The sequence below is a fragment of the Arvicola amphibius genome, chromosome 10 (assembly GCF_903992535.2).
Source record: "Arvicola amphibius chromosome 10, mArvAmp1.2, whole genome shotgun sequence".
NCBI classification, from domain to species: domain Eukaryota; kingdom Metazoa; phylum Chordata; class Mammalia; order Rodentia; family Cricetidae; genus Arvicola; species Arvicola amphibius.
In genome coordinates, this window is record NC_052056.1 from 119855887 (window position 1) to 119883410 (window position 27524).

Genomic DNA, 27524 nt, shown 5'->3' on the forward strand with positions numbered 1-27524 from the left:
TCAAGTTCCCATGTCGTGACTATACAGCTCTGTAACCACATTCGGGTGACTTCCTCTGTCAGTCTTGGTTTCTCAGTAGGGAAATGGGCCAGGTGGGCAGAGCTACCGAGGCTATGGGGCGGATCCTGCCTTCACTTTGATGCCGTTAGCTCCACCCTCTCCCCTGAGAGCCCTGTAGGTATCGAGCAGCCTCTTGGACAGCTCTGTTGCCTGATTCTCTGCTGCTCTAAGCCACTGTGACTCCTGTGCTTGGCCCACGGCAGTAGACTCATGCCTTTGTCCCCACGGGGCAGCCAGGACATCCTGTGCAGTCCAGATCACTCCCATTCCCACGGAGCTCAGAGTCCTCTATGGCTTCCAATTACCTGTAAAAACTGAGGTCCTCATGATGAACCAGCTCTGACCTGGTCTCCCTGCTGTTCCCAGGGCCACCTGTGTGGCCTCAGGGCATTTTCACTGGCTCTTTCCTCTACCTGGATTATGATCTAGCCACCCTTAGACTCCTTTAATTTAGGTCTGTTTGGACACCACTGGTTAGGACCCCTGCCTTGTTCCCCACTTCAGTACCTGCTCACTCTGGCCATGACAGGCTCTTTCCTGCCAGGGGCCCCTCTGCTTAACCCTCCAGCTCCCCCCACCCCCACTTTGGGCATGGTGACTCACACAGTGGGTCCTCACAATGTGAGATGTTTTTTACAGCCAGGTGGGGGCACCCAGCATGGCGACCTGCTGGGAGGTTGACCCTGTCTGACTGTTACTCACTGTATTGCCACTCAGGTCTCAGATACCTCGTCCTCTGCCTTGCCTTTTAGAATGTTCAAGGTTGTCCCTGACAACAGCACAGGCCCTGAGGACTGGGGAGGTTGAGGCACAGAGCTGCATTTGTTGATAGGAGAGGGACAGGGCAGAAGGTGCCAAGAAACAATGGTCCCAATGCAGCAGTAATGGCCCAGCCAGCCACAGGAAGACTCCCCAGGGCCCCAATGCTTATTTATTGTAATGGAATGCATATCGATTTTCTGTGGTTTTCCTCTGTCCCTCTTGCTCCTGCGTGCTAGACTCACTCTCTCAGTACTTCAGTTCCAGCATCTGCAGGAATGAGGGGCTGTGAGCGAGACGAACCTTAAGTGCTGTGGTCAACTTTGCGGTGACATGAGGGGCCATGTACCCTTGGATGGGAATTGCCCTCCTGAGCCCTGTCTGCTGCCCAGGTCCTGAGTCAAAGGGGGTTTCAGGGGGCAGAAGAATGTGTGAGAGGAAGTGAGGGACAGAAGCTGCCAGTAGAACTGGAGAGCTGGGGTGAGAACCCTGACTCCTCACACAGCCTGGGTTTGTATACATAAATGGGGGGCGATACCCTACTCCAGGAACTTATGGGGGACAAACAAGAGAAGGCATGGCAGGTGCTTAGCGCATGACTTAGCACAGAGAAGCGACCGACGGGTGTTGGCTGCGACGGCTGCTACCGCACACTTGACCCACTTCCAGAGTCCCCCACCCAGTGAACTCCTAACCATTGCACAGGGCTCCCTGTGCCCAGCCCTCCAGCAAGGCTTCAGTTCATGTGTGGCTGTTGTACGGTCATGGAATCATTTCTGCTTTTTGTCTCCTGAAACTGGCTGATAACTTCTGAGGGTGACAAAGCCCAGATTTAGCGTCACAGTTTCCCAAAAACCTGTCCCGAAGGAAGAAGGCAACTGAAGCCAAGGCCTGTGGGGTGGAGGGGAAGGAGGAGGGGGCCAGGCCTGGCAGAGAGGAGGGGAGGTGGACCTAGAGATTGCCCTTGACCACTCTGCCACAAAGGATTCTGGGAGCTACTGGCCAGCCCGCATCTGCTCCCCGGGGCTCTGTTTACCAGGCATGGATTTTCTTGCCTGTTTTAGTGGTGGTTTATTAAAGGCAGTGTCCCTGGAGTCCTTTTGAGAACGTATTGGGAGCCTGGAGAGCTGGAGTAATTAGGGCAGCTGTGCCCGCCCTACCAGACCCTGCACTGCTGCGTCCACTGCTGCCCCTCCACCCCACCCTCCAGCCCAGAATGGCCATGAACCAGGGGGGCAAGGGGAGGGGAGACAAGCTGGCTCCCAAGTGTCTGCTTGGACTTGGATCCTGAGATTTCCTAGCTGTGCTGGTATCCTCCATGGTGGCCTTGGCCTAGATTTGTGGATGGAACAATGAGCTGCAGACTATGCGCTCAGTGCGTGAGCCTGGGAGATGGGGCCACTGCTCAGGCTTCTCCAGCCCCAGGCTGGCCACCCGGAGCGGGATCCCAGGGCAGCCAGCCCTGTGCAGGACTGTGCTGGGCCTGATGCTGTGCCAGCTTTGGTGACAGCTCCATCTTCCTTCTCTGTCCAGCAAGAATGGACACTTGAAAAATTGCTTCTGAGGGGCTGGGGGCTAGGGTCTGCTGGAGGCTGCAGGGAGGTGATAGCCAGACAAAGGAAGATAGACAGAGAGAGAGAGAGAGAGAGGAGAGAGAGAGAGAGAGAGAGGAGAGCCGAGAGAGAGAGAGAGAGGAGAAGACAGAAAGACCAGGGGTGGGGGATGGACAGAAAGACCAGACATCACAGAAAGACCAATAGTCAGTGACAGACATATGTGAGAGGCAGAGAAAGACAGAGACAGACAGACATAGATATAGAGAGACAGACAGGCAGAGGGACAGAGACAGAGATAGAGACACACAGACAGATAGGCAGACAAAGAGAGAAACGGAGACACACACAGAGAGAGAGAGGAGGGAGCAGAGAGAGCAAGAGAGATACAGAGAGAAGAATTATCAGACTGTCAGAGGCAGCAAGGTCTCTGTGGGAGCCTGAGGGGCAGGTACTGACTACCTGCCAAACAGAAGCTGGAAGCCCAGCGACTGCCCGCAAGCATGGGGTGGTGGGGGATGGAGGCTGAGGTTGAGGCTGAGTCTCAGTGAGAGACCGGGGCTGGGGACACCGCCCACCACAGAGCATTGTTGTCACTGTGTGCCCCACTGGACTCCTTTGCGAGTAACTTACTGCGTGCCCCCTACAGGCTCATTGCTGTCCCCATCCCTCCCTCCCTCCGTTCTCCCTCCCCTCCCTCCCTTCCTTTCTTCTTAGGCCACACAGACCTTTTTATACTTTGTGAGGGGAGAAAGGGTGAGAGTTGAGGGCTGAGCAGAGCAGAGGAAGGGCAGGTTGCAGTGTGACTTGCTTCCTCAGGCTTCCAGCCTAGCCGAGTGGTACCCTAAGGTAGAATTCCTCCACTTACAGGGATCTCACTACCTCCGTTTGCTTTTCTACCTGGATATCACCTTCCCACACCACACTAGAGGCACAATATTGGGGGAGGTGCATCTTCCCCAAGGCCTTAGCTCTTCAGGACAGAGTGGCTTTGTGAATACAGGTAGCCCTTGTTTGCCCTCTGACACGAACAGTCCCCAGCAGGGGCCTCTCCCTTTGGGGGTGGCTTCCTGGAGGGAAATGACCTCAGTTAGGGGCACCAAGGCCTGGTGGGAAGGAGGGCCCGTGGGAGGGCAGCCACGGACATCCTATCAAGTGGGGGCCTCTGCCTGGGAGTGAGAGTTCTGAAGTAGGTGAGCAAGTTGAGCATCTCTGGATGCCAGGCTGAGGAGTGATGTGGATCTTCAACCATCCCAAAAAACGAGTGACACTCATTCCTGTCCAGACGTACTTGTCCCCCACCCTGTCTCCAGCCACACTGTGAAATGGAGCTGGCCGCCCTGGGTTCAGCTGAGTTTGCACAGGGGCTGGGACAGTTCTGGGACACACACAGGATCACCTGCCGTTCCCTGGTTCATTCGGCTCCAGCCCAGGGCCACCTGCCTTCTGCGGCTGCTCCTTCAACTGTCCATTCACAAGTTATTGTCACCACAGGGGAAACTGAGGCTCACAGGCTACATAGCAAGTAAGAGACATGGCTGAGGTTGAAGCTAAAACCCCAGCCTGGAGTATCACGGCTTCGCAACTCAAGCTGCTGCAGGGCTGGCGGGGGCCACCTGCATCAACAAGGGCAGTCTTCTGACATCATCTCTTCAGGGGCATTTATTTAAAAAATGGGAAACAGGCTCCTCAGGAATACACAGAAGTCCAGCCTGGCACCGGTTTGACTTCAGTAGAAACAGCCGGCTCTGGGTCAAGGGCCTCCTGCTCCAGCTGCAATCAATGAACCTGCAGATTCTCTTTCCTTCTGATTACTCCCCTGGGACTCCCACGCCTGGCTCTGGCCTATTAGCGGTTTGGGCACGGGGCTGCCAAGCTCCCCTATGGGGGGTAGGGGAGCTGCTGGCGGTGGGACAGGGAGGACACAGGCCCCCACATTTCCTCCACTCTGCTCGGCCTCTGAGGGCCCAAGCTGCTGCAGTGTGTGTGGGGTCCTTGCACACCTCAATGCCCTGGTGCCTCCCTAACACCAATTCCCACTCCATGCCCCAGGATTTAGGTGCCCTGGCTGTAAGGAGAAGGGGAGGAAACTGAGGGCCCTGATCATCCTCCCCTGGATCCCCAAGCTGTTCCTTGAAATGGACACAATTCTTAATGGTATACTCGGGGGCTGCCACCTGCCAATCCTGTCTAGAACGTTCTCCCATCTTCCCAATTTCCCTCCCTGCTGAGTTTAACTTTCTTGGTTCAACGATGCCCTGGAATCGTCTCCACCACCTGAAAGGAGACTCAGGACCTCCCCTCAGGCTACCTCACGCCTTGCCTTCTCCAGCACCAGAAGCTGTGCCACTATGTGACAGGGTGTCTGTGTCCCCTTCATGACGTCTGGCCATGCCCCTTACTCAGAGGTTGGTCTGTCTTCCAGGCTCCTTTCGAATCTAAGCACAGTCAGTGACACAAAGTCAACGCTGTGGAAATGATGGCTGAATAGGAGCAAATGAACGATGTAAGGAATAAATGATGCGGTGAATGAATGACGTGGTGCATGGATACAGATGATGCTACGTTGGGCCATTCCTTGCGGCCGGGCTGGAGGCTCTCACTGGAGAGGATGTGAGCCTTCCTCTGCTGCACCCACTGCTTAGGGTGAGAAAAAGAAATCGTGAGCCACATTTAAAAACTGGGAGTGTAGGCAGGCATAGTGGCGCACGCCCTTAATCCCAGCACTCAGGAAGTAGAGGCAGGTGGATCTCTGAGTCTGAGGCCAGCCTGGTCTACAGAGCAAGTTCCAGGCCAACCAGGCTACACAGACCCTGTCCTCGAAAAAACAACAACAAACACCCAACAACAACAAATCAACCAACCAACCAACCAAACAACAAACAAAACCACTTGGGGGTAAAGGATGCATGTTAACTTAGCTTTCCGGATCCTCAGATATCCAGAGATGTGGCTAAAAGGTTTGGTTTCCTTAGCAACAGGTAGCCAGAGCTGGGTCAGGGCCACCCTGTGCATGACTTCAAGAGTTTTTTGTTCGTTTGGGTTTTTTGTTTTGCTTTGTTTTTGTTTTTCCCTGTTTGTTTGGTTTCCTCCTGTTTGAGATTGGATTCACTACGTAGCCTAGGCTGGTATCAAACGCAAAATCCTTCTGCCTTGCTGGTTGGTGGTGGTGCACACCTTTAATCCCAGCATTCAGGGTGACAGAGGCAGGCGGGCCTCTGTGAGTCAAGTCAGCCTGGTCTACAGAGCGAGTTCCAGGACAGTCTCCAAGCTACACAGAGAAATCATGTCTTTCAAAAAAAAATCTGTCTGCTTTAGCCTCCAGATGTAATCTGGGATTACAGATGTAATATACTGGGTTCAGCACCTTCAAGAATCATTGAGAGAAAAAAAAAAAGAAAAAGAAAAGAAAGAAAAGAAAGAAAAAAGAATCTATTGAGCACCTACCATGGACTGGTGAGCACGATAATCCTAGATAGACATGCACTGTTATCCAGTTAGGCAACTGAATTTTTCAGCCTCTGTCAACAGATGGGGAAACTGAGTTCCAGAGAGATAAACTTGTCTGAGATCACCTTGATAGCGTTTGAACTCAGGTTAAGGGTTTGAAATGGGGCCCAGCGCCACTCACACTATGAAGGGAACTATCCTTCATCTCTCTGCCTCCACGTGGCCACTTGACCTGGGCTCTGATACCCTTTGTGGCCCCACTAGAGCCCAGGGAGAGAGGGATGGAGACTCACAGGGGCCATGGCACTGTCACTGTGGAAGAGGTAGCCACTGGGTCGCAGGTGTGGCAGGCTGTCTTGGCAGCCACCTCTGATGGCTGGGTCCTTTGTTCTGCAGCTCAGGAGGCTACAAGACTTCCTGCCAGGCTCCTTCGTGTGTGGTACCCAGTCACTGAGTGCCACTGTTGTCTGGACAGGTGGGTAGGTGGGCAGCCTGGAGCAGCTCCAGAGAGACCGTGGGCGGAGCCCAGAGAGGCTCTGCCGTGAGGCAGGGGCAAGGGCAACAGCACGTAGGATCTGGAGGAGGCCTAGCCCTGATCTGGCATCTGTGTAGGCTCCAGTCAGCGATAGCCCCATGACCTGGACTTCTGTAGTGCTTGGCTTTCCATATTATCCTCACCCCACCAGAGCTGAAGTATTGAAAAGCTGAAGGCAGGCTTTCTGTGTCTGCCCTGTTTGATTGTGACATTCCCTAACACCTGCACACAATAGATATTCATTAAATTCCTATTTTTTTTCTTTTTTTGGACACAGGTCCTCATGTAGCCGAGGCTGACCTCAAGCTCGCCACGAAGCTGAGGCTAACCTTGAATTTCCGATCCTCTTGCCTCTGCTCTGCCTCCCCAGTGTTTGGGGTTACAGCTGTATTCCCTATGCCTAGCTCCTGCAGGGCTGGAATCTCATACAGGGCTTGCGCATGCCAGGTTACGTCACTAACTGGGCCTCACCCCCAGTCCCTTGGACTGTCTGGCTGCAGCTGCTGCTGGGCCCATATTACAGATGAGGAAACTGAGTGTTGGGGGTGGTATTGGGACTTGGCCGACGTCACAGCTTCTCGCTGTGCCCAGTGAGCTTCTGGGACCTGGGGGTCCTGTCCTCACACAGGGCCTCCCAAGGCAGTCTTTGTTGGGTGGGGTCCTACGCGCCTGGTTGAGTGGGCTCAAGGTTATGAGTATCTAGGGAGCAAGGCTGTCCTAAGGACTGACCAGTGCTGGGTGTGCCACTGGTTGTTAGTGGCTAGGTGGAGGCAGGTGCATAGGTGGATTGGGCATGTGGGGAGGCCCTGGGGTCCCTGAATGAAGAGGGATGCCCTCAAACTCCTACTTCCCGCTCTGACTCTTCCTTCTCCTCAGTCTCATCTCTGTGAGAGCCCCACCCTTCCTCCAATTCCTAATCCTCCTCCATCAGGTCCTGTTCTCTGCATGGACTTCCTCCTCCATCCCAGCCACGCCCCTTCTCCATCACCTTCTCTTCACCCCCCTCCATCAGACCAGCTCCCCCACCGGGGCTTCCAGTGCCTCCTCACATCTAAGAGAGAGCTGCCAGAGGGGAAGGAAACGAGGCAGGGGAGGGACACCATGAGCCAGGACCCCTCCTTACACACTCATAACCATCCAAAGGATCACATAGCAGGCCTGAGGCTGGGGGCTTCGTCCTGGAGAGGAGTTCCCACCTCCCAGCTTAGTGTGTGTGCTGTTGCTAAGGGGAGTCCTACTCCCTGCTCAGAAGCCTGCCAGCCTTGGCTCACCTGTGCCAGCCTCCCAGGGCCCAAGATTAATGATGCTGGTACTGCACACTGGCTCTGGGTCCCTTGGGGCTTGGCCACTAAAGGGCAGCAGCTGGCAGCCATGTGTGCCAGGTCTTAAGGGTCCCGAGGGACCACCTTTCTCGTCTCCTGTTTGTCATTGCCTCTCTCTGCCCCCAGGTCCGAGTGGGGAGCCGGTTGCTGCTCCTTGGACCCTCACACAGGTCTCTGCACCCCCCCAGGACCCACATCGCCCTCCTGAAACATCAGAAAGTACCTAGGCCGTTCCCTACCTAAGTGCCCATAAGAAGGACATACAAGAATGTTCTCCAGGCTTCTCATGAAACTGTCCCAGGGAAGGATGACTCCCATTTTACACTGCAGGAAATGGAGGCCCAGAGAGGTTAAGTGGCTTGCCCATTATCACACAGCCAGCAGGTGGGTTTTATAAACCTTTCTGCTGGCCTCAGTGTCAGAACTGGGCTCACAAGTCATTTCCATGATGTGCTAGCTTTTATCTCTCCTAGACTCGGACACATATTTCATACTGATTGATAAGATCTGAAATGGATTGATTTTGTCTTTCTCTCTGAGACCCCCCACGACCCAGCCCAGGACGGGGGGGCCCCAGCAGCAACAATGGCTGTCCAACAGAATAGCGACAGAGTTGGGCAATCAGGAGGCTTGTGGGCCTAACAAACAGAAGTAACAGGAGTACAGAGAGGTACCGTGGGCTGTGACAGGGACAGGGACGAGGGGCACCCTGTGGATGGCTTAGCCAGACCTGATAGGAACCTTCTACTCCTCCTTGCTCTGGCATCAAGCCCAGCCTAGATGTGCTAGGAAAAGGCCCACAGGTATGGGAGTCAGGGACTCAGGCCCTAGAGGCTCCATGGTAACTTAGGAAGTCCCTGCTTTAGTTCAAACCCTGACAACAAGCCCAACAGAGCTCTCAGGGGACAGAGAGAAGGGACAGCCAGCCCTCACCTTCATCCCTGAGACCTGACGTAGGAGCCCAGTTTTGGTTTGAGAGCAAAAAGCTGTGTGACCTTGGACAGGTCACTCACCCTCTCTGGGGCTTTGTCGTTCCATCTGGACTCTAAGTGTGGGCGGTGCTTCCACGGCAACAGGGCAACAGCTGCCCTTCCTCTCTGGGTGACCTCACTCGTCCCTGTACCCCTGAGGGCAGGATGCAGGGTGAGGGAGTCCTGGCTGTCCAGGGAAGGGGTATAGCCCACCCCACCCCCATGCCTGTCTCCAGTCTAGCATCCTGAGACACTTGAGGCATGAGTGCCAGTGGAGCCTCTGACATGCCGTCAGATTGGACAGGGAGGAAGATGGGAGACGCCTGTCACATAGGAGCCCTCTATCCCCCCTGCCGGCTACAGAGACCATGGAGTCTGCTACCCACAGGGACCAGATCACCCATTCTAGCTGTGTGGAGCGGGTCTGGAGAGGGGAGAGGCCCTGGGGCTGCTAATCTGCGTGATCCTGGGCAGATGACTCACCTTCCTATCTGGAGTTTAAATCTTGTAGGCCTCAGACAAGTGTGTGTGTGGGTGAAAGCCATTCCTAAGCCCTCACCCCACATCCTGGTGGCTCCTTGGCCTCCATGAGCTCACCTGGACAAACCCCTCAAGGTCTGACTGTCGATTTGCAATCACCTAGGTTCATCTGCGTGGGAGAACTTCAGATAAAAGTATTAAGCTTTGGGAGTCCAGCCGGGCCTAGTGGTGTGGGACCATCATCCTCATCTCCCCGTCTGCTCAGGAGACTGAGAAAGGAGGCCACAAGTTCAAGGCCAGCCAGCTGTCTCAAAATGAGCACTAAAGACTGTCAATGTAGCTTAGTGGCAGAACACTTGCCCAGTGTGTGCGAGGTCTTGGGTTCAAATCCCAGCATAGGAAAGCAAAGCAAAGTCACCCACATGGAAGTACGAGGAAGACACTCGCAGACAGCCAATGAGGTGTAGCTTTTAGGGATCTACTATCTCACGACCAGGGGATGTACCCTCTGCCTCCATGGGGAGTGGCTTGTAGCCTGGAGGGTTTAAAAGGGAACCTCCACTTTTCCTCCTCCCCCTCCCCCTCCCATGGGCAGGACTGGAAGCATCTGGGGCAGCTGAATAAACAGCAGTCCCCCTCTGTGTGACAGGTCTGTCCTCTCCACTTGTCCCCAAGCCTGACATCTGGCCCCCTTCCCTTCCCTTCTCTCCCCTCCCCTCCCTTCCTTTCCCTTCCCTTCCCTCCCTTCTGCTGGCTGCCAAGCAGAGCAGGCAGACAGACAGGACACGCGCTTGTGTGCTGCCGGCAACTGATGGAGCACAGGCTGTGGCTGTGTGTGTGTGTGTTTGCACCGAACATGAGCTCTGTCTGCACATCCCGAGGCGTGTGCCTACATCATGCTGGCTGTTCTGGGGTTGTCAGTCCCTGTCACATCCCATGGGCAGGCTTAGAAGATGCTCTGGCAGGGTTGGGGTTGGGGTGAACTGCAGCTGGGGGTCGGCACACCCACCCCCTGCTCCCACAGATATTAAGAATGAATAGTAGTTTTTACATTTTCAAACAGTTGTAAAAAATAAAATATACTTTATGAACCATGAAAACGGCACAAAATTCAAATGTCGGTAGTGGCCACAAGTGTTTATCTCAGCCCAGTCACAATTGTCATTTGCATATGTCTCATTTGCATATGCCCAGGCTAGCTCATGCTCCAGTGTGGCTCTAGTGTGGCAAGGTGTGGGACCCCACGAGGTTAAAAAGTCTACCAGCTCCTGCATGAGGGTCAAAACCAGACTCACATTTCCCCACTTGAGGACAGATCAGCTTCCAGAAACCTCCAGGGACTTTGATACCAAGCAAATTTAGGCGGGAGTCCTGTGCATTTCGGCCGCATGTATGCGAGTTTCGGGCTCTTTACGGCTTTACACTGTTTTGTTCTGCTTCTGAGACAGGTCTCATCTATCCCAGGCTAAGCCCTGGAGCTCGCAGTGTAGCCAAGGATGACCTTTAACTTATGGTCCTCCTGTTTTCACCTCTGCATGCTACACGTTGCGTTACCTGCTCATAATTCGAGCAAAATTCTCAGCCCCTCGGCATTTGGATTTACACCCCCTCTCCCACAGTTGTGTCCGGGGTGCAGGTTCACAGTGGGGAAGGAGTTTTCTCTCTGCCCTGCTGGTGACGTATTGTGGAAACTGAGGCCTGGGGAGGTGAGGCCCCACCAGCCAGGTCCCCCAGTTGGTCAGAGTAGTAGAAGAGAGACCTGGAACAGTGAGGGCGTAGCTCAGCTGGGTCTGTCTGTCTATCTGTGGGGAGGCCAGCCCACCCTAAGTGCCCAAGTATCCTAGTCCCCACCCTCCCAGTTCCCAGACACTTCTCCTTGCTGGGGGTCTTGGCAGGCACACAGAAGCCCAGTCCCTATTTCCAGCTCAACAGTCCAGGTATGGCTTGAAGAAAGAGTTTGGTGTGGGAGTCGGAGACTGGACCATGGAAAGGAGCTGTGGAGAATAAGGGAATGGAAGTCGGTCTGGGCTTGGGGACTTGGGATCTGAAGTGGGGGTGATCAGACTCGAAGGAAGTCCCCAGGCAAGGGCCACTGGCAAAGATACGAATTTGGGGGACCCAGGGGAGCCTGTTTCTGCTTCTCAGGACCCCCACCCTCCAGTTAGTTAAGTCCTGGAAAATCTCTATAGCCAACACTGTGAGGTTACAGAAAGTTAAGCCAAGGAGCAGACGCCTTTTCTTCACAGACCTCACCCCATCCTCCTTTCCTCCTGAGAAAGAGCCGAGGATAAACGTCCAGTTCTCAGGGTCAAATCCAAAGGTCCTTCTCATCATCCAGGCCCTACATCTGCAACATCTGGAGCGGTTTTCCGCCTCCCAGACTCGTCCCTTCTTACCCCAGCCATCCTTTTTTCAGGGAGCACCACGTCTTCCCAAGTACCCACATAACCTATCTCACAGGCTCTCACCTCCCGCATGCTCCTGAACCACATAGAGATGGTTACTAGGGGGTCAGTCCCAGCTCAGAGGACTTGTTCCACACAGCAGTTTAGACCACAGTAGGAGGTCAATAAACATCTTTATGAGGGCAGCGGCCATAGCCCATGCCTGAAGCTATGGAGACAGATATAAGGAAGTGTCACATTGATGGGGGTCTGGAGATGCGCCCCCTGGGTGTCTGGATTTCTGTAGGTGTCACTCAGCCCTGGAAGCTCTGGACCCACACCATACCCTGCCTTGTCTTTCTCTTCAGTGTGAAGTGTGGCCACACGCTTGAAGTATTTTTAACAAACGAGAGTTGAAATAGCTACAGGTGGTTAGTGGCCTCCAGCCTGGGCAGGGAGCTGAAGGGAGGAGGAAGATTCTGTTGTCCCCAAGCTAGTTGCCTGCAGCAGTCACCCGGGGAAGTACTGAGGCCTCCCAAGCCCCCCATCACTGCCCCTCGAGGTCAAGTTCCCACAAGGCAAGGCCTCACTGCGCAGTGGTGTCTTTGTGTGTCTCAGGCCTCCCAGTGATGTGGCAGAAACTCTCCACAGATGGTGACAAATCCCCGGAAGAGGAGAGAGGGCCTGCGAGTGAGGCCATCTTTAACGTCACTGTTACTATTGTACTACAAATATGGCCACCAAGACCACCGTCAGCAGCCACCACCCACACTGTGGGGCTACCAAGATGGCCAGCAAACCCCCCCCCCCATCACAGGCCACTCCTAACATTGCTCCCAGCAGGACCAGCATCCCTTCATCACCAAGCCTCCATTGGGCTCTCCTCCGTCACGACCACACCCTCACCGTGGACACTACTACCCCCGCACCCCTCCCCCTGCCACCTGCAGCCAGTTCACCATGCTGGTCCTGGACTCCCAGCTATACGGATTTAATTCCAGTCTGAGTACAATTCATTCAGCTTCTGGGAGCACTCAGTTTCTCGGCCTGTAAAATGGCCCCACTAGGAATCAGAAAGACTTTCTGTCTGGGATTGGTGGACGAGAAACCAAACAACCCCTGAGTTTGATAAGGGGCTCAATGCTGGGAGGGGGACACTCACTTTAAAAAAATTTTTTCTGTTGCTCTGAGAGACAGATCTACCCACTTTGCAAGCGAAGAAGAAACTGAGGCTCACTTTCCCCCAAACTAATACGAGGTAGGGATGGAACCAAAGTGTTAACCTGGACCCAGCCACATTGTCTCTTTTCCCAGCTGAGGGAGAAGGGGGTAAGCATGATTGGCAGGCAGGCTCTCCAGACCCTCAGGCCCCGCCCCCTTCAGGCATGCTAGGAGGGGGGAATTGTTACATCCCCGCCTCCGGTGCGCTCTACTCACCTGTGTCTTGCCGGGAACTGATTGCATGGATTGTAGGTCGATGATGTAGGGCACCAGCTGGGCGTCCACCTGGCCCAGGACCACGGAGCCCCGGGCATCCTCCTTAAGAACATTCTCGATGTGGTGGCACACGGTGGCCGTGTAGGGGTCGCCAGCGGCTGTGTGTCATTGAGCCACTCCCACACTACCCCACCCGGGCCACGTTCTGCGGCGGGAAGCCCAGCACCGTTCACCGGCACCATCACACCTTGGCCTGGGGCCGTGACATGGCCGCTGCCGCCTGCGGGGCCAGGTCCCACTGTTGCTGGCCCAGCTCCTCTGGGCCTGGGAGTACCGGGGAAGCGTCGTCCTCTCTCTCCAGGTCGGGCGGCGAGGAGTGTGGCCCTCTTTTCTAGTTGGGCTCCTCTCCAAGGCCTAGAGGCCTGGGTTAGGGGGATGGGTGGCCATCCAGACGCAGCAGCAAGGACCCCTTCCCGCAGAGCGCAGCTGTTGCACACAGGGCTGCGCTCAAGCAATGTCTTGTCCTAGGTGGGGGATGTGCTCTTAGTTCCTGGGTCCCCTCGGTGCAGGTGCGGGAGTGAGGCGCTTGCCCCCTCTAGGTCCGGCCTTTCCCCCCCCGCTTTTCTCTGGTTGCTTCTGTCCGCCACGCAGGGCCTTGTCACCCGGGAGGCCCTGGCCCCAGCCTGCTGCTCTCTGCGCGCTCAGCTCTGCGTCCCAGACCCCGTGCCTCGCTCCTGGGTGACTTGGTTCCGCCCCCTCCCGACAGTTCCACTGTAGGGGCTCCCTTCACCCCTGCACCTCTGTCCCCTCTCCTGGCCGGCCCGAGTGGTCGCAGATCTCTCAGGGAAGGGGGCGGAGCGCAGAGATCGCTGCTCTGGAGCTGGTGGCTTGAGGACCCTCGGGAGGGGCGGGGGCCGTGGGCACGCCCCCACCCCACTGGTGTTCGCGACCTGCAGGGGCGACAAGAAGGGGAGAGGGCCCTTTAAGAAAAGAGCAGCCCCCTCCCCCTCCCGGGAGCCGCGGTGGAGAACAATGGGGTGCCGGTGGGGGGGCGGCAGGGGGGCTCGGGGTGGGGGGGTCCACGCCCTGCGGTCCCTGGGTGCCTGGAGAAGAGCAGGCACGGGACCCTAGACTGTCACCCGCAGTGACCTGTGCTCGGGCTGGAGCGCGTCCCCCGCCTCGAGCGACGCACTACCGGGGCCTGCGGTGTGGGATGCGGGGACGCGGGACTGTGGGGATGCAGGATGCTGGGTTGTGCATGATGCGGGGACGCAAGATGTGGGATGTAGGATGCGGGATGCGGAATGAAGGATGAAGGATGCAGGGATTCGAGTTCAAGATGAGGGATGTCGAGACGGATGGAGGGTGCCTGGTGCAGCCAGACCCGGATCTCAGGGGTCGTTGTCCCCAGAGGCAGAAGAGCTGCAGTCGCTCCGTCTCCTCCCGGTGGCATCTACCCGCGGACCCGCCTGAACCAGGGATGTGGGGGTCCCTGCGCTGCTCGCTCACCGTGATTCTCCCCGCGCTGGTTCCTTCCCCGGCCAACTCCCAGGAGGGAGGGAGGGAGGAGAGGGCGGGGAACCGTTCGGCCTCCACCCCAGTCCGGACCTCGCCTGCCGAGGACAGACCGACCAGACCGACAGAAGGATGCAGCAGCCCTGGCTCGCAGACGCGTCGGACGCGTCGCCGGGATCCCGCGGGTGGAGGCGGCCTCGGGGCGGGGCGGGTGGAGGAAGGGGAGGAGACCGACCCGCCCAGCCGCTGTGACACGGGAGTCACCGAGTCCCCGGCTGGGGCCCGCCTCGAGGCATCGGATCGAGGCAGGGAGAAGGAACCCGGTGTGTGTTGAGGGGTCCCGGTACCAAGTATCATCTTTGCATTTAGCCGCTAGACCCGGGCCTGGTACATAATTAGGCGCTCAATACATGCTTGAATGAATGAATCTGATTTGGAGACAGTCTAAGGCCTTCTGGGGTGGATAGAGAACGGGCCCAGAAGGCTCATTTCAGGGACGAATGGAACCCTGGAGCCTGGAGAGCTCAGGAGGCCCACATAGTATGAAATCAATTAAGAGTACTGACTGCTCTTCCAGAGGACCGGCACCCACATGGCAGCTCCAACCTATCTGTAACTCCAGTTCCAGGGGATCCAACACCCTCACACGGACATACATGCAAAACACCAATGCACAAAAAATAAAATGTTACAGCATTTAAAAAATAAAGAGCCAGGCGGTGGTGCATGCCTTAATCTCAGCATTTGTGAGGCAGAGGCAGGTGATCCTTGGAGTCTGAGGCCAGCCTTTGTCTACAGAGCAATTTCCAGGACAACCCAGGGCTACACAGAGAATCCTGTCTCTGTATAAAAAACAAAAAGAAAGAAAGAAAAGAAAATCAAGTCCCCACATCACTGGAATCTGAAAGTAACCACATTTGCACCCAGCCCTAGTTTGGCTGCAGGACCCAGTTAACTAAGCCATGCTGCTTTTTCTGACAGCCACCTGCTCTTCCAGGCCAGAGGCATGGGGATGGCGTCTGTCTGTCACTGGGGGCAACGGACCCGGCCTGGAGGCAGACACTTTAGAGGAAGGGTGGAGGAAAGGAGGGTCTCAGACTGAGACCCTTGCAGTTACCTACAAACAATTTGTACAAACCATAAATGCAGGGTACGCTCCTACAGTAGCAGTTCAAGTGTTAATGGATGAACTTCTGTCCTCTGGCAAGCTGGACACGGCAGCTGGGGACGCACACAGGATCCCGAAAAGGACGTGGCTGCCCAGGCTGTCCTGGAATGGGAACTGTGATCTAGGCAGCTGAGCAGGGTTAACGGGTCTGTTTGGGAGCCAGCCCAGAGTGGCCCACGCTTGCTCCTCTGCCTCCCTGGGGACCAAGGTCAAGGGCAGGCTGCACTGGGCTCTTTCCCAGAACCAAACTGGGTCAGCGGGAGTAGTTCTCCTATTCCACAGGCTCCCCTCGTCAGGGCCAGCTCCCTGATCCTGGAGGCCACTGGCCTGTGGGAGGGCAGCCCCCAGATCTGCAGGGACATTCTTCCCAAGACTGGGAGGTGCTGAAGTTTTAGTCCGGGCTTTCGAATGACTTCCGGAGGGATGGGAGGCCTAAGACCAGCCTGTACCAAGAAGACACACTTGCGGGTTATCTTTCGGAAAAGAAAGCCATTTGCGGCCATTCATTGCCACTGCCTAATGGCCACCTCGTGATAGAGGTAGGAACCCGAGGTCCTCGAGTGAGTAAGACATCGGTTCAAGTCACCCAGGGATTTAGTAGCATAGACAAAAGAGGACCCCAATCTAGGTTTATTTTTATGTTTCTTAAGGCCACCTCACCACTACCTCCAGGCAGCCTTCCTTGATTCATCTGTTTTGCTCCATGATTGCCCTGTATCTCACCATCAGCTACTTAATCACTTACATGAAACCGTTCCTGCTCAAGAGGCGCTACGGCCCCCTTTAAGTTCACATCTGTGGGCCTGAGCTCAGTGCATGAGGGATTCTTGTTTATCAAGTGTCTGTTACATTACGGCTTCATGGACGTAAGACTATGCCCTCATTTTACACGCAGGAAACAAAATCTCCAGAAGTTCAGAGATGGCACATGATTTGTCCAAGTTCCCCAAAGAATTAGAGGAGCTGGGAGTTGACTCTAAAGCCTCTTTGTACCTTCTAAAGCAAAATGCTGTCATAGTGTTTGTTGGATGACTAGTAAAGGAAATCCGGCTGAATCTAGCACAGCGAGGCTTTTCGTGAGGGATGGGCTCAGAAGATGGATAAAAACAGCAAACAGGTAGCCCTCTGTGGCTCCAAGCCCGGAGGGGTCCTGTCTCAGGTACAGTCCCTAGGAGCATGTGTTTGCCACTCCTGCCCCCCGACTCACAGAACAAGATGCAGGCTTCTGGGTTCTTCTCAGCCCCTCTCAGTCTGTCAGAGCTGGGACCAAACTGGGCTCTGTCCTGTGATGATGAAAACTTTAAGTGGCAAGCAGGGAGCAGAGATGTGGCCCGTTTTTTATATCTTTGGGTCCCTTGGAAGTAAGTCAGGGGACACTTCCTTCTGAGGCCATAGAGCTGGGGTGTGGTGAAGGTGGATTAGAGGGGACCCAGGAAGGGTGACCTGTGAGGCCCACCCTGATGTGTTGATGGCCACATGGTCTAAGCTGTGGCCCTGGTCTCAGTGTTTCCCATCAAAGGGGCAGGGAGACCAGGATGACAAGAGCCCGTACCACCCTGAAGTCCACATCCGGCCCAGCATCCGGCTATGAGTGCTGGTCTCCGGTATGTGCACGGGGTCTCCCCAGGCAGTCTCAAAGATGGCAAGAGCCAATCATCACGTCAGAAAGCTGAGGTTGGCCCCAGATCTGATTTGTTTTCCTGGGATGGAAAGAAGTGAAAACTGAGATGAGGTGGAGAGTCAGGGCTCTGTACCTTGAGTGCTTCCTGACTTGTTTGGGGGCCATCCACAGTTCGGTTTAAAAAACACTTGCCCTGGTCTGGTGAGGTAGCTCAGTGGACCAAGGCACTTGCTGCTAAGCCTGATCTTCTGAGTTTCAATCCCTGGGGCCATTTGTAATGGCAGGGAGGTCCAGCAGCCGGGGAGCACGGGTCGTCTTGAAGATGATGAGGCAGAAGGAAGCAGGCTGATGGGAAGCAAGAGGAAAGAGAGAGATAGGACACTCCTGGTCCCCAGAGGGGGCCAGACCCAAGGTTGGCTTCCTCAGTCACCCCTGGGATTGTATTACCCAAGACCCAGAACTTCTACCAGGCCAGTGCTGGGCGTGAGTGCTCGAAGGAAAGGAAGGGGACAGTTTTAAATACATTCTGTGAACCGGAGACTCTGTAAGCCCAGCGGATATTGTAGCAGGCTTCTTACAGACCCAGGAACCTGGCTATCAAGCCGTGGATCTGAGGACACAGGTACATAGGTACATGGGTTTGATAGGTATCCCCCACTTCTTCATGAACCCCACTCTTCTGCTCCATCATGGAGGCTGGACGACCCTTCACTATCTCTCCCTTTGGATGGAGAGTCTGCTGGCTGCTGGGTAAAGGTGGTTGCCCTGGTTCTGGGTCGTTGTCTCCATCACAGAGGGAAAGGACTCGCGAAAGAAACCAGGCAGACATGCCGGGCGGTGGTGGCGCACGCCTTTAATCCCAGCACTCGGGAGGCAGGAGGCAGGCGGATCTCTGAGTTCGAAGCCAGCCTGGTCTACTAGAGCTAGTTCCAGGACAGGCTCTAGAAACTACAGGGAAACCCTGTCTCGAAAAACAAAAACAAAAACAAACAAAAAAAAGAACCAGGCAGACAGTTAATGTGACCTAGGTGTGCTTGAAGTTTGTCGCCTCCGAAAGAGTTGGTTCCATCTGTGGATCAGGGGAGCTGGCCAAGGGAAAGACAGAGGTCTTCCCACCATGCGGCTCTAGAAATTGCAGGACAGGTACTGAGACAAAACAGGCGTTTGTGCAGAGCGCCCTCTGGTGGCCAGTTTACTTCCTTGTTCTCCGGGCCCGGCCACCTTTTAAAGTAATATATTTAAATGTTTCTTATTGTGGCCAAAACTGGGAACGTAAGATTTCCCCATCTCGGTTGCACCAGCGTTTACAGTTGATCAGCACCAAGTATGTTTCTGTTATGCAAATAACCACACACACAGGGGCTTCATCTTGAAAATGTGAAGCCCCAGTCACCCCGACTCTTGAGTAGTGCTCTACCATCCGAGCTCCCCATTCCATTCATCCAATCAACCGCACTTGGGGCATGTACCAAGAGCACGTGGTAAAGTGTCTCTTTGAGCCCTTGCTTTCCGTTCCTCTGGCTATGTCCGTTGTCAGTACAGAAGGATCCAAAATGACCTGCCAAATGGCACCGAGCGCGTCCCTGAGGGAGTTCCCAGGTAAGAGCGCTGTTCTTGAGGGTGGACCGCACCATCCTGTGTGCTGGTGCCTGGGACAGCATGAGGGGGAAGAAGGGACTGTGGGATGCCGGCCTTGTCCCCTCCGGTGCGTCCCATGATTTGAGGCTCTTCTCTGTTGTGCCCTCTCCTCCTTGTGATGGATGGGAGCCTCGGAAGCCGTGAGACAGTCCACTCCTTCCTCCCTCAGGTTGTGTCTGTCAATCGTTTTGTCCCAGTGATGGGAAAGAGAACAAATGCTAGAGGACTAAGCCGTGCTTCCCACAATGCATGAGCTGAGGCTTGGCCCCACAATGCATCGGGACGCGGTTCCAACACAGCAGATGTAATGGGGCGCTGGATGCTGAAGCCTCTCTCTCTCTCTCTCTCTCTCTCTCTCTCTCTCTCTCTCTCTCTCCCCCCCTCTCTCTCTGTCTCTCTTTCTGTCTCTGACTCTTGGTCTCTCTCCGTGTTTCTCTCTGTCTCTTGTCTCTTTGTATCTCTCTGTGTTTCTCTCTGTCTCTGGATCTCTGTTTCTGTCTCTTGGTCTCTCTGTCTCTCAGTCTTTCTGTCTCTCTTTCTCTCGCCAAGCTACATGATCATGTACATATAATTTTTTTCCCCTTTGGAAACATCTGGGATCAGATCTACACAGGGTATCTACTTACCCAAAGCTCTCTGGTTCTATTTCCTATCATAAGGGAGCCCTGGTGACCACCACAGTTGGACAGGACTTGTGGCAACGTGTATGCTCCCTGCAGCCTCACTCATAGTTGGCTGAAGGGGCCCAGAGGAGCAGTCTAGACACAGCAGCAGAAGAAAGAAAGCTCCCCAGATCACGTGGGCACTGGGCCACCCAAGGCTCAGCCAGCTAAGGGAGGCCCAGATGGTGCATGGACTTAAGGGAGATAATTTCCAGTTGCTGTCCTGTCCCTTCTGACTGTAGGGATTTCTCATTGCAGTTTGAATTGATAAAGCAGGTAAATTTCCTGAAGTTTGGGATTCAAATTTTTTTTTTAAATATTTTATTTATTTATTATGTATACAACATTCCTTCCATGTATGCTTGCATGCCAGAAGAGGGCACCAGATCTCATTAAAGATGGCTGTGAGCCACCATGTGGTTGCTGGGAATTGAACTCAGGACCTTTGGAAGAGCAGGCAATGCTCTTAACCTCTGAGCCATCTCTCCAGCCCCTGGGATTCAAATTTTTTAAGAATAATTTATTTATTCTTATTTTATGTGCATTGGTGTTCTGACCGCACGTATGCCTGTGCGAAGGTGTCAGATCCCCTAGAACTAGAGTTATGGAGTTATACAAGTGTGAGCCACCATGTGGATGCTGGGAATTGAACTGGGCCCCCAGAAGAGCATCCAGTACTCTTAACTACTGAGCCATCTCTCCAGCCTTGGGCTACAAATTTTTAAATTAAATCTTATTTGCGTGTTGGGGTATGTGTTTCCCAGCACATGTGTTTAGGGCAAAGGGCAAATTCCAGGAGTCAGTTCTTCCTACCATGTAGGTTCCTTGGGTTTGGGCACAATCCCTGTTACCCGCGGACCCAGGACTCTTAATCCGGAGCCCTGGGGAGGTCAGCAGCCCCTCTGATTACAGAGAAAGATGAGTGTTTAATGCTCTCCCTGCCGGTCCAGCCACTGGAGGCCATGTGACCCATTGCTGGCTGGGACAAAAGGCTGACCTATGTCACATGGATGGGCCTCGAGTCCCTAGAGGAAGAAAGAATTCTGTGAGTGACAGTCATCAGTTCTTCCCTGAGTTCCTGACTGCCCTGTGGACCTTAGCCTGGCACCTCTCCATGGTTATAGGAATTCATTGAGAGGGAGGGAGGAGGGAGGGAGGGAGGGAGGGAGGGAGGGAGGGAGGGAGGGAGGGAGGGAGGGAAGATGGTGTGGGGGGTAAGGGAGAGCATGGCCAGCTCTGGGTCACATGTCCTCTAGTGAGTGGACTGGCAGGGGCAAGAGGGGGCCTTATCACAGGGGAGAGCAGCCTCTGGGTTCAGGTGGAGTTTGGAGAGCTGCAAGGGAGAGGGGGGCAATAGTGAGGGTGGGACAGGCTTGATGCCGGTAGAGACTCTAGGACGGCAGCAATGGCAAATGGAACGTGGTTTCAGACAACCACAGAGGAAGCAGGAAGGCAGCCTGCAGAATGGGCTAGGCCCTCTTGCAGCAAGCGCTTGCTTCCGCTTCCGGATGGCTGCCCCAGTCCACCTGGGACTTCTCCTGGTTGGGTGGGCTGGAAGTGGTCACTACCAGCGGTGTTTTCCCTGGCGGGATAATCTGCTGTTGTCCTGTCTGGGCTCCAGCCAAGTGCTGACATCTGGGCCAGCCACCCGCTGTCAGCTGAAAACTGAGACAGCCTGGGGAGGCCACGGAGAACACTGGAGGGGGGGGGGTGTGCAGGGAGGAGGGCGGAGGAGAGAGGTAGGGGCAGATGGACACATGGGAGACTGGAGTGGAAACGCTGGGGTAAAAGTGTGGGGAGCTTCAATAACACAGCCTCAAATCAAGGCAGCTGCGCCCCCTAGAGGCTCTCAGGGGAACTGTTTTCTCTTTTCCGGCTCCTAGGGGTGTGGGATCTTTCATGGTCAAAGCTGCCAACGATCTTCCATGGCAGCATTATGCCACATCCTCATTGTCCACAGGACTTCCCGCTCTCATAAATTCCATACTTGGGTTGTCCAGAAAATCCCAAATGACCTTCCACTTTCTACACAGATCATGCCCAAACGAAAGCTCCCTGAGCCCTGAGAAGGCCTGGGGATGATCGTACATTGGGATTGGCATGCGGCTGGAGCATTTGTTCAGCTACAGGTCCCAAGCCGAGCAGCAGCTTCTATGCTGTTCCCTGCCCTTCCTGTCACCCGTTTCACGTGACTGCAAAAAGTGAACCCCTGTGGGCCTCGCATGCCTCAACGGCAGCATTTCAGAGACTCCCGTACTTGCCTCTATTTATTTTTAAAAACGATATATTTATGTTTATGTGTATGAGTGTTTGCTTGCATGTATGTGCACCACAGTCATGCAGTAGTACCTGTGGAGGCCAGAAGAGGGCGTCAGATCCTCCTCTGGAGTTGAAGTTACAGACAGTTTGAGCTGCCATGCGGGTGCTGGGAACTGAACCTGGGTCCCCTGTAAGAGCAGCCAGTGCTGTTAACCATTGAGCTGTCTCTCCAGCTCTACTTGTTTCTTAAGTGTACCGTGGCTCCTACTCTTGGTGTTACACACTATGCACATGATATGGTTTGTACAAGTGGGCAAGGGGCTGGAGATTGAAACACATACACAGACACATACAGAGACATGGGTCATCCTTGATTTCCCCAAGAATGCCAACTTTATCGGTTCCAGGGCAGCTTATATAGTGCCTTCCCTGAGCAATGGCCATGCCCTAGCTTTCGGGATCTTCCAGCCACCAGAAACCACTCCCCTGTGTCATGCTCAGAGCAGCTGTAAGCATAACAAGTTGTTTACTCTGGCAGGCAGGGGGTTACAGGAAATTCAGGGTCTGGGGGTCCAGGGTCCCCAACACACTTAAGGTGTGCAGGCTCCTGTGTTTGGACAGTTGGCCTTAGTGCGTGGCATTACTTTGGGAGGCTGTGGAAGCGTCGGAGTGGGAGATGTGTCTTTGAGTGGGCCATTGGAGGCGGGCCTTAGTGCTATGTGTGCATGTTTGTGTATGTGCATACATGTGGAGGTCAGAGGTCACCTCAGGTGCTGTTCCTCTGGAACTGTTCACCTTGCTTTTAGAGACAGGTCCTCTCACTGGCATGAGGCTCCCCAAGTAGATTAGGCTGGCTGGTCAGTACTAGGAGATCATTCTGTCAACACCATCTTCATGCTGGGGTCACCAGTGTGTGCCTCCGGGCCTGACTTTTGTTATTTATTTATTTATTTATTTATTTATTTATTATTTCATTCATTCATTCATTCATTCAAGACAGGGTTTCTCTGTGTAGCCCTGGCTGGCCTAGAACTCACTCTGTAGACCAGGTTAGTCTGGAACTCACAGAGATCTGCCTGCCTCTACCTCCAGAGTGCTGGGATTAAAGGCGTGCGCCACTACCGCCCGGCTTACTTTTTGTTTTAAGTGTGGGCTCTGGGGATCAGACTCAGGCCATCATGTTTGCTAGGTAAGCACGTTATCAACTGAGCCATTCTTCCCTGAGCCCTGGAGGTAGACCTTTGAGAGCTGTAACCTGGACCCACTTCCAGCCTGGCTCTCTGCTTAGAGATGAGAACCCTGGCCTCTTGTCTCCACCACAGTCATGATGAACGGCGTCCTCTCAGACTGTGAGCCAGAAGTGGACCCCACTTTCTGTAAGTTGCTTCTGCCAGGCATTTGGCCATAATAAAGCAACGAATATACCACTTTCAGGCGAGGGATGAGACCGTGGGCTCTGGGGTCCTGCTGTTCCAGTTAAATAAGGATTTAACATAAGTTGCTGTGTGACTTTGGACAAGTTGCTCTACTTCTCTGAACCTGTTTTATCATCTGTAACACATGGTGATATTAACTCATATTTCTTAGAGAGTGAGGACTCAGTTGCTTCACCAATGTTGAGTTCTGAAACATTACCTAATTGCTAATAACCTTGGTAAAACCAGGTTTGAAAAAAAACATTTCAGTATTGAAGAGAGGACATTCTGTCATTTATCACCCACCAGGTTGCCTTGCTCTCTTCTGGCCCTGAACTTCAGGGCCTGAATGTTCCAGAGTGTTTAAGACAATAGTCTCAACAAGACAACCAGATGGAACAAAAGGATTCTCTCTCGGGCACTCAATATGGCTGGCTTCCTGCCTTGCTCTGGAACTAAGGATGTGGGCAGGTGCCTCTATCTCAGCCTCCTGGGGCTCTGCAGCCAGTGGGGGAGGTGGGATGGGGAGGTTGGGGAGGTTGGGGGGGGGTGGAGCCATCCTCTGCGTCAGACCCTGATGGTCCCCTTTGGAAGTGAGCCTTGGGTTGGAATTGGGCTGATGGAGGAGGGTGTGTGCTGTGGGGAAGGAAATGGTTCCTGGGGAGGGATGAGGAGGCAGCTGCTGTGCCCCAAATCCAGGCAGACGATGTATACTACCCCAAGACCAGGATCTTCAGCGTTGGTTCTGGGTGCAGCAGGTGCCAAAGTCAGACGAGATGGACGAGGTGATTTGGTGGGAATGTGAGAAGCCTGGAAAACCTTCATGCCGGGGTTCCTCATCTGGGATTGCCTTCCTTAGGGTTTCTATCACTGTGATAAACACCATAAACTGCTTCAGCCCACAGTTCCACATCACATCACACATCGTCACTGAGGGAAGTCAGGGCAGGGACCTGGTGGCGGGACCTGATGCAGAGGCCGTGGAGGGTGCTGCTTACTGGCTTGTTCCCATGGCTTGCTCAGTCTGCGTTCTTATGGAAATCAGGACCACCGGCCCAGGGATGGCACCACCCAACGTGGGCTGGCCCTCCCCCATCAATCACAAGACAGAGCCCCCACAGGTTAGCTCGCAGCCCGTCTGATGGGAGCCTTTCCTCATCTGTCGTTCTCTCTTTCTAAATGGCTCTAGCTTGGGTCAGGTTGTTAAAAAGATAAAAACAACCAAAACGAAAAAATTGACACAAGGATTGGGAAAAAAGAGACGGAAGAAGAAACGTGGATATAAGGGAAGAAGGGAGGAGCGGATGAGAGAGGAGCAAGGATTGAGGGTGGCACTGGAGGACAGGGAAGGCGAGGGAGGGGACCTGGGGGAGCGGACTGTTCATGCTTGCTCTAATCCATTTCTCCTAGTCCACTTTCTGGTCAGCAATGTTCAACTCACGTTCTCTGGCTGCTGCTTCATGCATCTTTGGATTTCTGCTTCCTCCTTTAGCAAACCGTCACTTCCTATGGCTTCTATTACCTGACACTTCAAGCTGCTATCTCTTTAAATGTGGGATTCCTAGTTATTTTCCTGGTTTTTGTTTTTAATTTGTGTGGCATGGGTGCTTGTATACCTGTACATGGGAGGATATGTGTGTGTGTCCATTTGTGTGCTTTAGCACGTGGAGGCCAGAGATTGGTGTCAGGTTATTCTCTGCCTTATATATCCAGGCAGGCGTATGCTTCCTTGGGTACCGAGAGCTTGGAAGTGGGTTAGTGCCAGTTGATGCCCGGCTATGCTCATCATTCATAATACCACTGTGGACCAGCGTTTGTGTTACCGGACAGCTGTATTTGGTCAGCATGCTGACGTTTGGGTGTCATGCTTGTTTCCTCATCTTTGCTAAAGGGCTGCTACAGCTCCAGATGTTCCAGATGTTCCAGATGTTCATAACCAAGCAAGACATCTGGGGTGGGGTGGCCAAGGTTGCCCCTTCCTTAGGAAAATACATGTTTTTGACTCCCTCCCCCATCCCAGAAGATCTACCTCCCAACTCCCCTGCTCGGCACTGAGACCCATTGCAGAGTCAGGTCAGTTGCGGAGGGGGCTGGACACAGTCCTGCGGAGTGACTGGGTTCTGTAGTGAGATGTGTCAAAAGGGAGGCTTTGGGGGTGACAAAGCTTGGTGACCCAGTTGCATGAGCTCTGTTGGTGCCCTAGAATCATCCTCCTGCCGCTTCTCTCTTCTCTCCCTGCCCCATATGTTCCAGGTACTTAGAAGTCGCTGGCCTTTGCCAGACCAGCTTCTTGGATGTGAGACTTGGGTAGCCCTTGGTGACTCTTGGGTCAGGAATGCTATGACCTTGATGCTCTATGTGACATCTTGATACTCTTAGGATCCCACAGACCATGAAGCTTGGAATGATACCCCTGAGAGTCCAGGGGATCCGCAGTGTTCCATATGACATCTTCAGGAAGCAAAAGGCCACAGGATGCAAAAGCCGTCCCCAGAGAGCTGACCATCGTGGTGAGGCTATCTTCAAATGTCCTCCTGCCCTGAGAGATATGGGGAGTGTCTCAAGTGAATGATATAATTCTAGTGGGAGAAAAAAAATGAATGCTTGATTTAGTCTTGTTGAAGAGCTGATAATTAATTGGAACATAATGTAAAATATGCTAATTGGAACGCAATGTAAAATATGCTAATTGGATCATATTGTTAAATAAGTTAAATGTCATTTAAAATGAGCTTGCTTTCAAGTAACCCATCTTCTCACTCCCACTTACACTGCCATTCCCTTCTGCGGGCTCAGTCGAAGGGCCCTTCCCTGCGCTCTCTCTCTCTCTCTCTCTCTCTCTCTCTTTCTCTCTCCTCCCCCCCCCTCTCTCTCTGTGTCCCTGTCTGTCTCTCTGTCTGTCTGTCTCTCTCTCTCATGTGTTTCATTAGGGTTACTTACAGGAGCATGGGTACCTTCCTGATGTCTACATCGCTGAAGAAGATTCCTCCCCTTCCCCATCAACCATTAGCTGCATAGAAATCCTCATGAAGGGGTACGGCCTCATGAGCCCCTCATCCCTTTCATGACAGGATGTCAATGGATTCAGTCTTGTGCAGGCCTTGTGCGGATAATTGAAGTCGCTGTGAGTTCAAGTGTGTAGCTGCCCCACCAGGCCCCAAAGTTGGTTTTCCCTGACCCTGCTGTCTCCAGCTTTTAAATTCTTTGTGCTCCTTCTCCCCTGACGTTGCCTGGGCCTTGGAGGGGGTCATATAAAGGTCCCGTTTCTTCTCTTCTTTATTTTTGGTGTTTGCCGAGGTCCTTTGAAGTTCCCCTTGAATTTTAGAATATGTTTGTTTATTTCTGCAATAAGTGTCACTGGGATTTTGTGAGGGCCATTTTGAACTGTGTCAATTTAGCAAGATGGCGTCTTCTGTTCATGAGCGGCTGGGGTCTCTGCTGGTGCCCTTTAGCTCCTGTAGCTTTCCTGGTGTTGTGAGCAAATACTGTCAGGAAGCAACTCAGGAGAAAGAGTTTGGCCCCATATGGTGGCAAACACATTTAATCCCAGTGCTTGGGAGGCAGAGGCAGGTGAATCTCTGAATTGAGGCCAGCCTAGTCTATATGGTGAGTTCCAGGACAGCCCAGGCTACACAGAGAAACCCTGAATTGAAAAAAACCAAACCAAAACAAAACAAAAAAGAAACAATTTAAGAAGGAAGGATTTGCCAGATGGAGTTGGTGCACGCCTTTAATCCCAGCACTCGGGAGGCAGAGGCAGGTGGATCTCTGTGAGTTTGAGGCCAGCCTGGTCTACAAGAGCTAGCTCTAGGACAGGCTCTAAAACTACAGAGAAACCCTGTCTCAAAAAACCAAAAAAAAAAAAAAAAAAAAAAAAAAAAAAAAAAAAGAGAGTGGTTTCGGAAAAGCCACTGTATTAACTGGGGTGAATTCAGGCATCTGTCCTGTAGAAGGAGCTGCAGGCCGCTTCCTGCCCCCTGGTTCCCTGGCTAGTTTACACCCGAAATAATTACACAGAAACTGTATTCTTTTAAACACTGCCTGGCCCATTATATCTGGCCTCTTCTTGGCTAATTCTCATATCTTGCTTAACCCTTTCTAATAATCTGTGTAGCACCACGAGGTGGTAGCTTACCAGGAAAGATTCTAGCCTATGTCCCTCTTGGGTTGGAGAATCATGGCGACTGCCTCACTTCCCTTCTTCCCAGCATCCTGTTCTGTCTACTCCGCCCACCTAATTTTCTGCCCTATCAAAAGGCCAAGGCAGTTTCTTTATTAATCAATGAAAGTAACAC

General features: G+C 53.6%; 1 protein-coding gene across 1 annotated transcript in view; it reads right to left on the bottom strand.

Moving 5' to 3' along the window:
- The window catches only part of Dtx1 (deltex E3 ubiquitin ligase 1), a 30200-nt gene extending 15796 nt beyond the window's left edge, over positions 1 to 14404 (bottom strand). Inside the window, 11 exon segments of the mRNA XM_038346280.2 lie at positions 136 to 303; positions 1123 to 1370; positions 4309 to 4504; positions 6116 to 6358; positions 12952 to 13098; positions 13100 to 13114; positions 13116 to 13139; positions 13142 to 13174; positions 13176 to 13437; positions 13614 to 13901; positions 14091 to 14404. Coding sequence (XP_038202208.2) covers positions 136 to 303; positions 1123 to 1370; positions 4309 to 4504; positions 6116 to 6358; positions 12952 to 13098; positions 13100 to 13114; positions 13116 to 13139; positions 13142 to 13174; positions 13176 to 13437; positions 13614 to 13901; positions 14091 to 14404 — 1938 coding nt within the window.
- Between the last annotated feature and the right edge of the window lie 13120 nt (positions 14405 to 27524).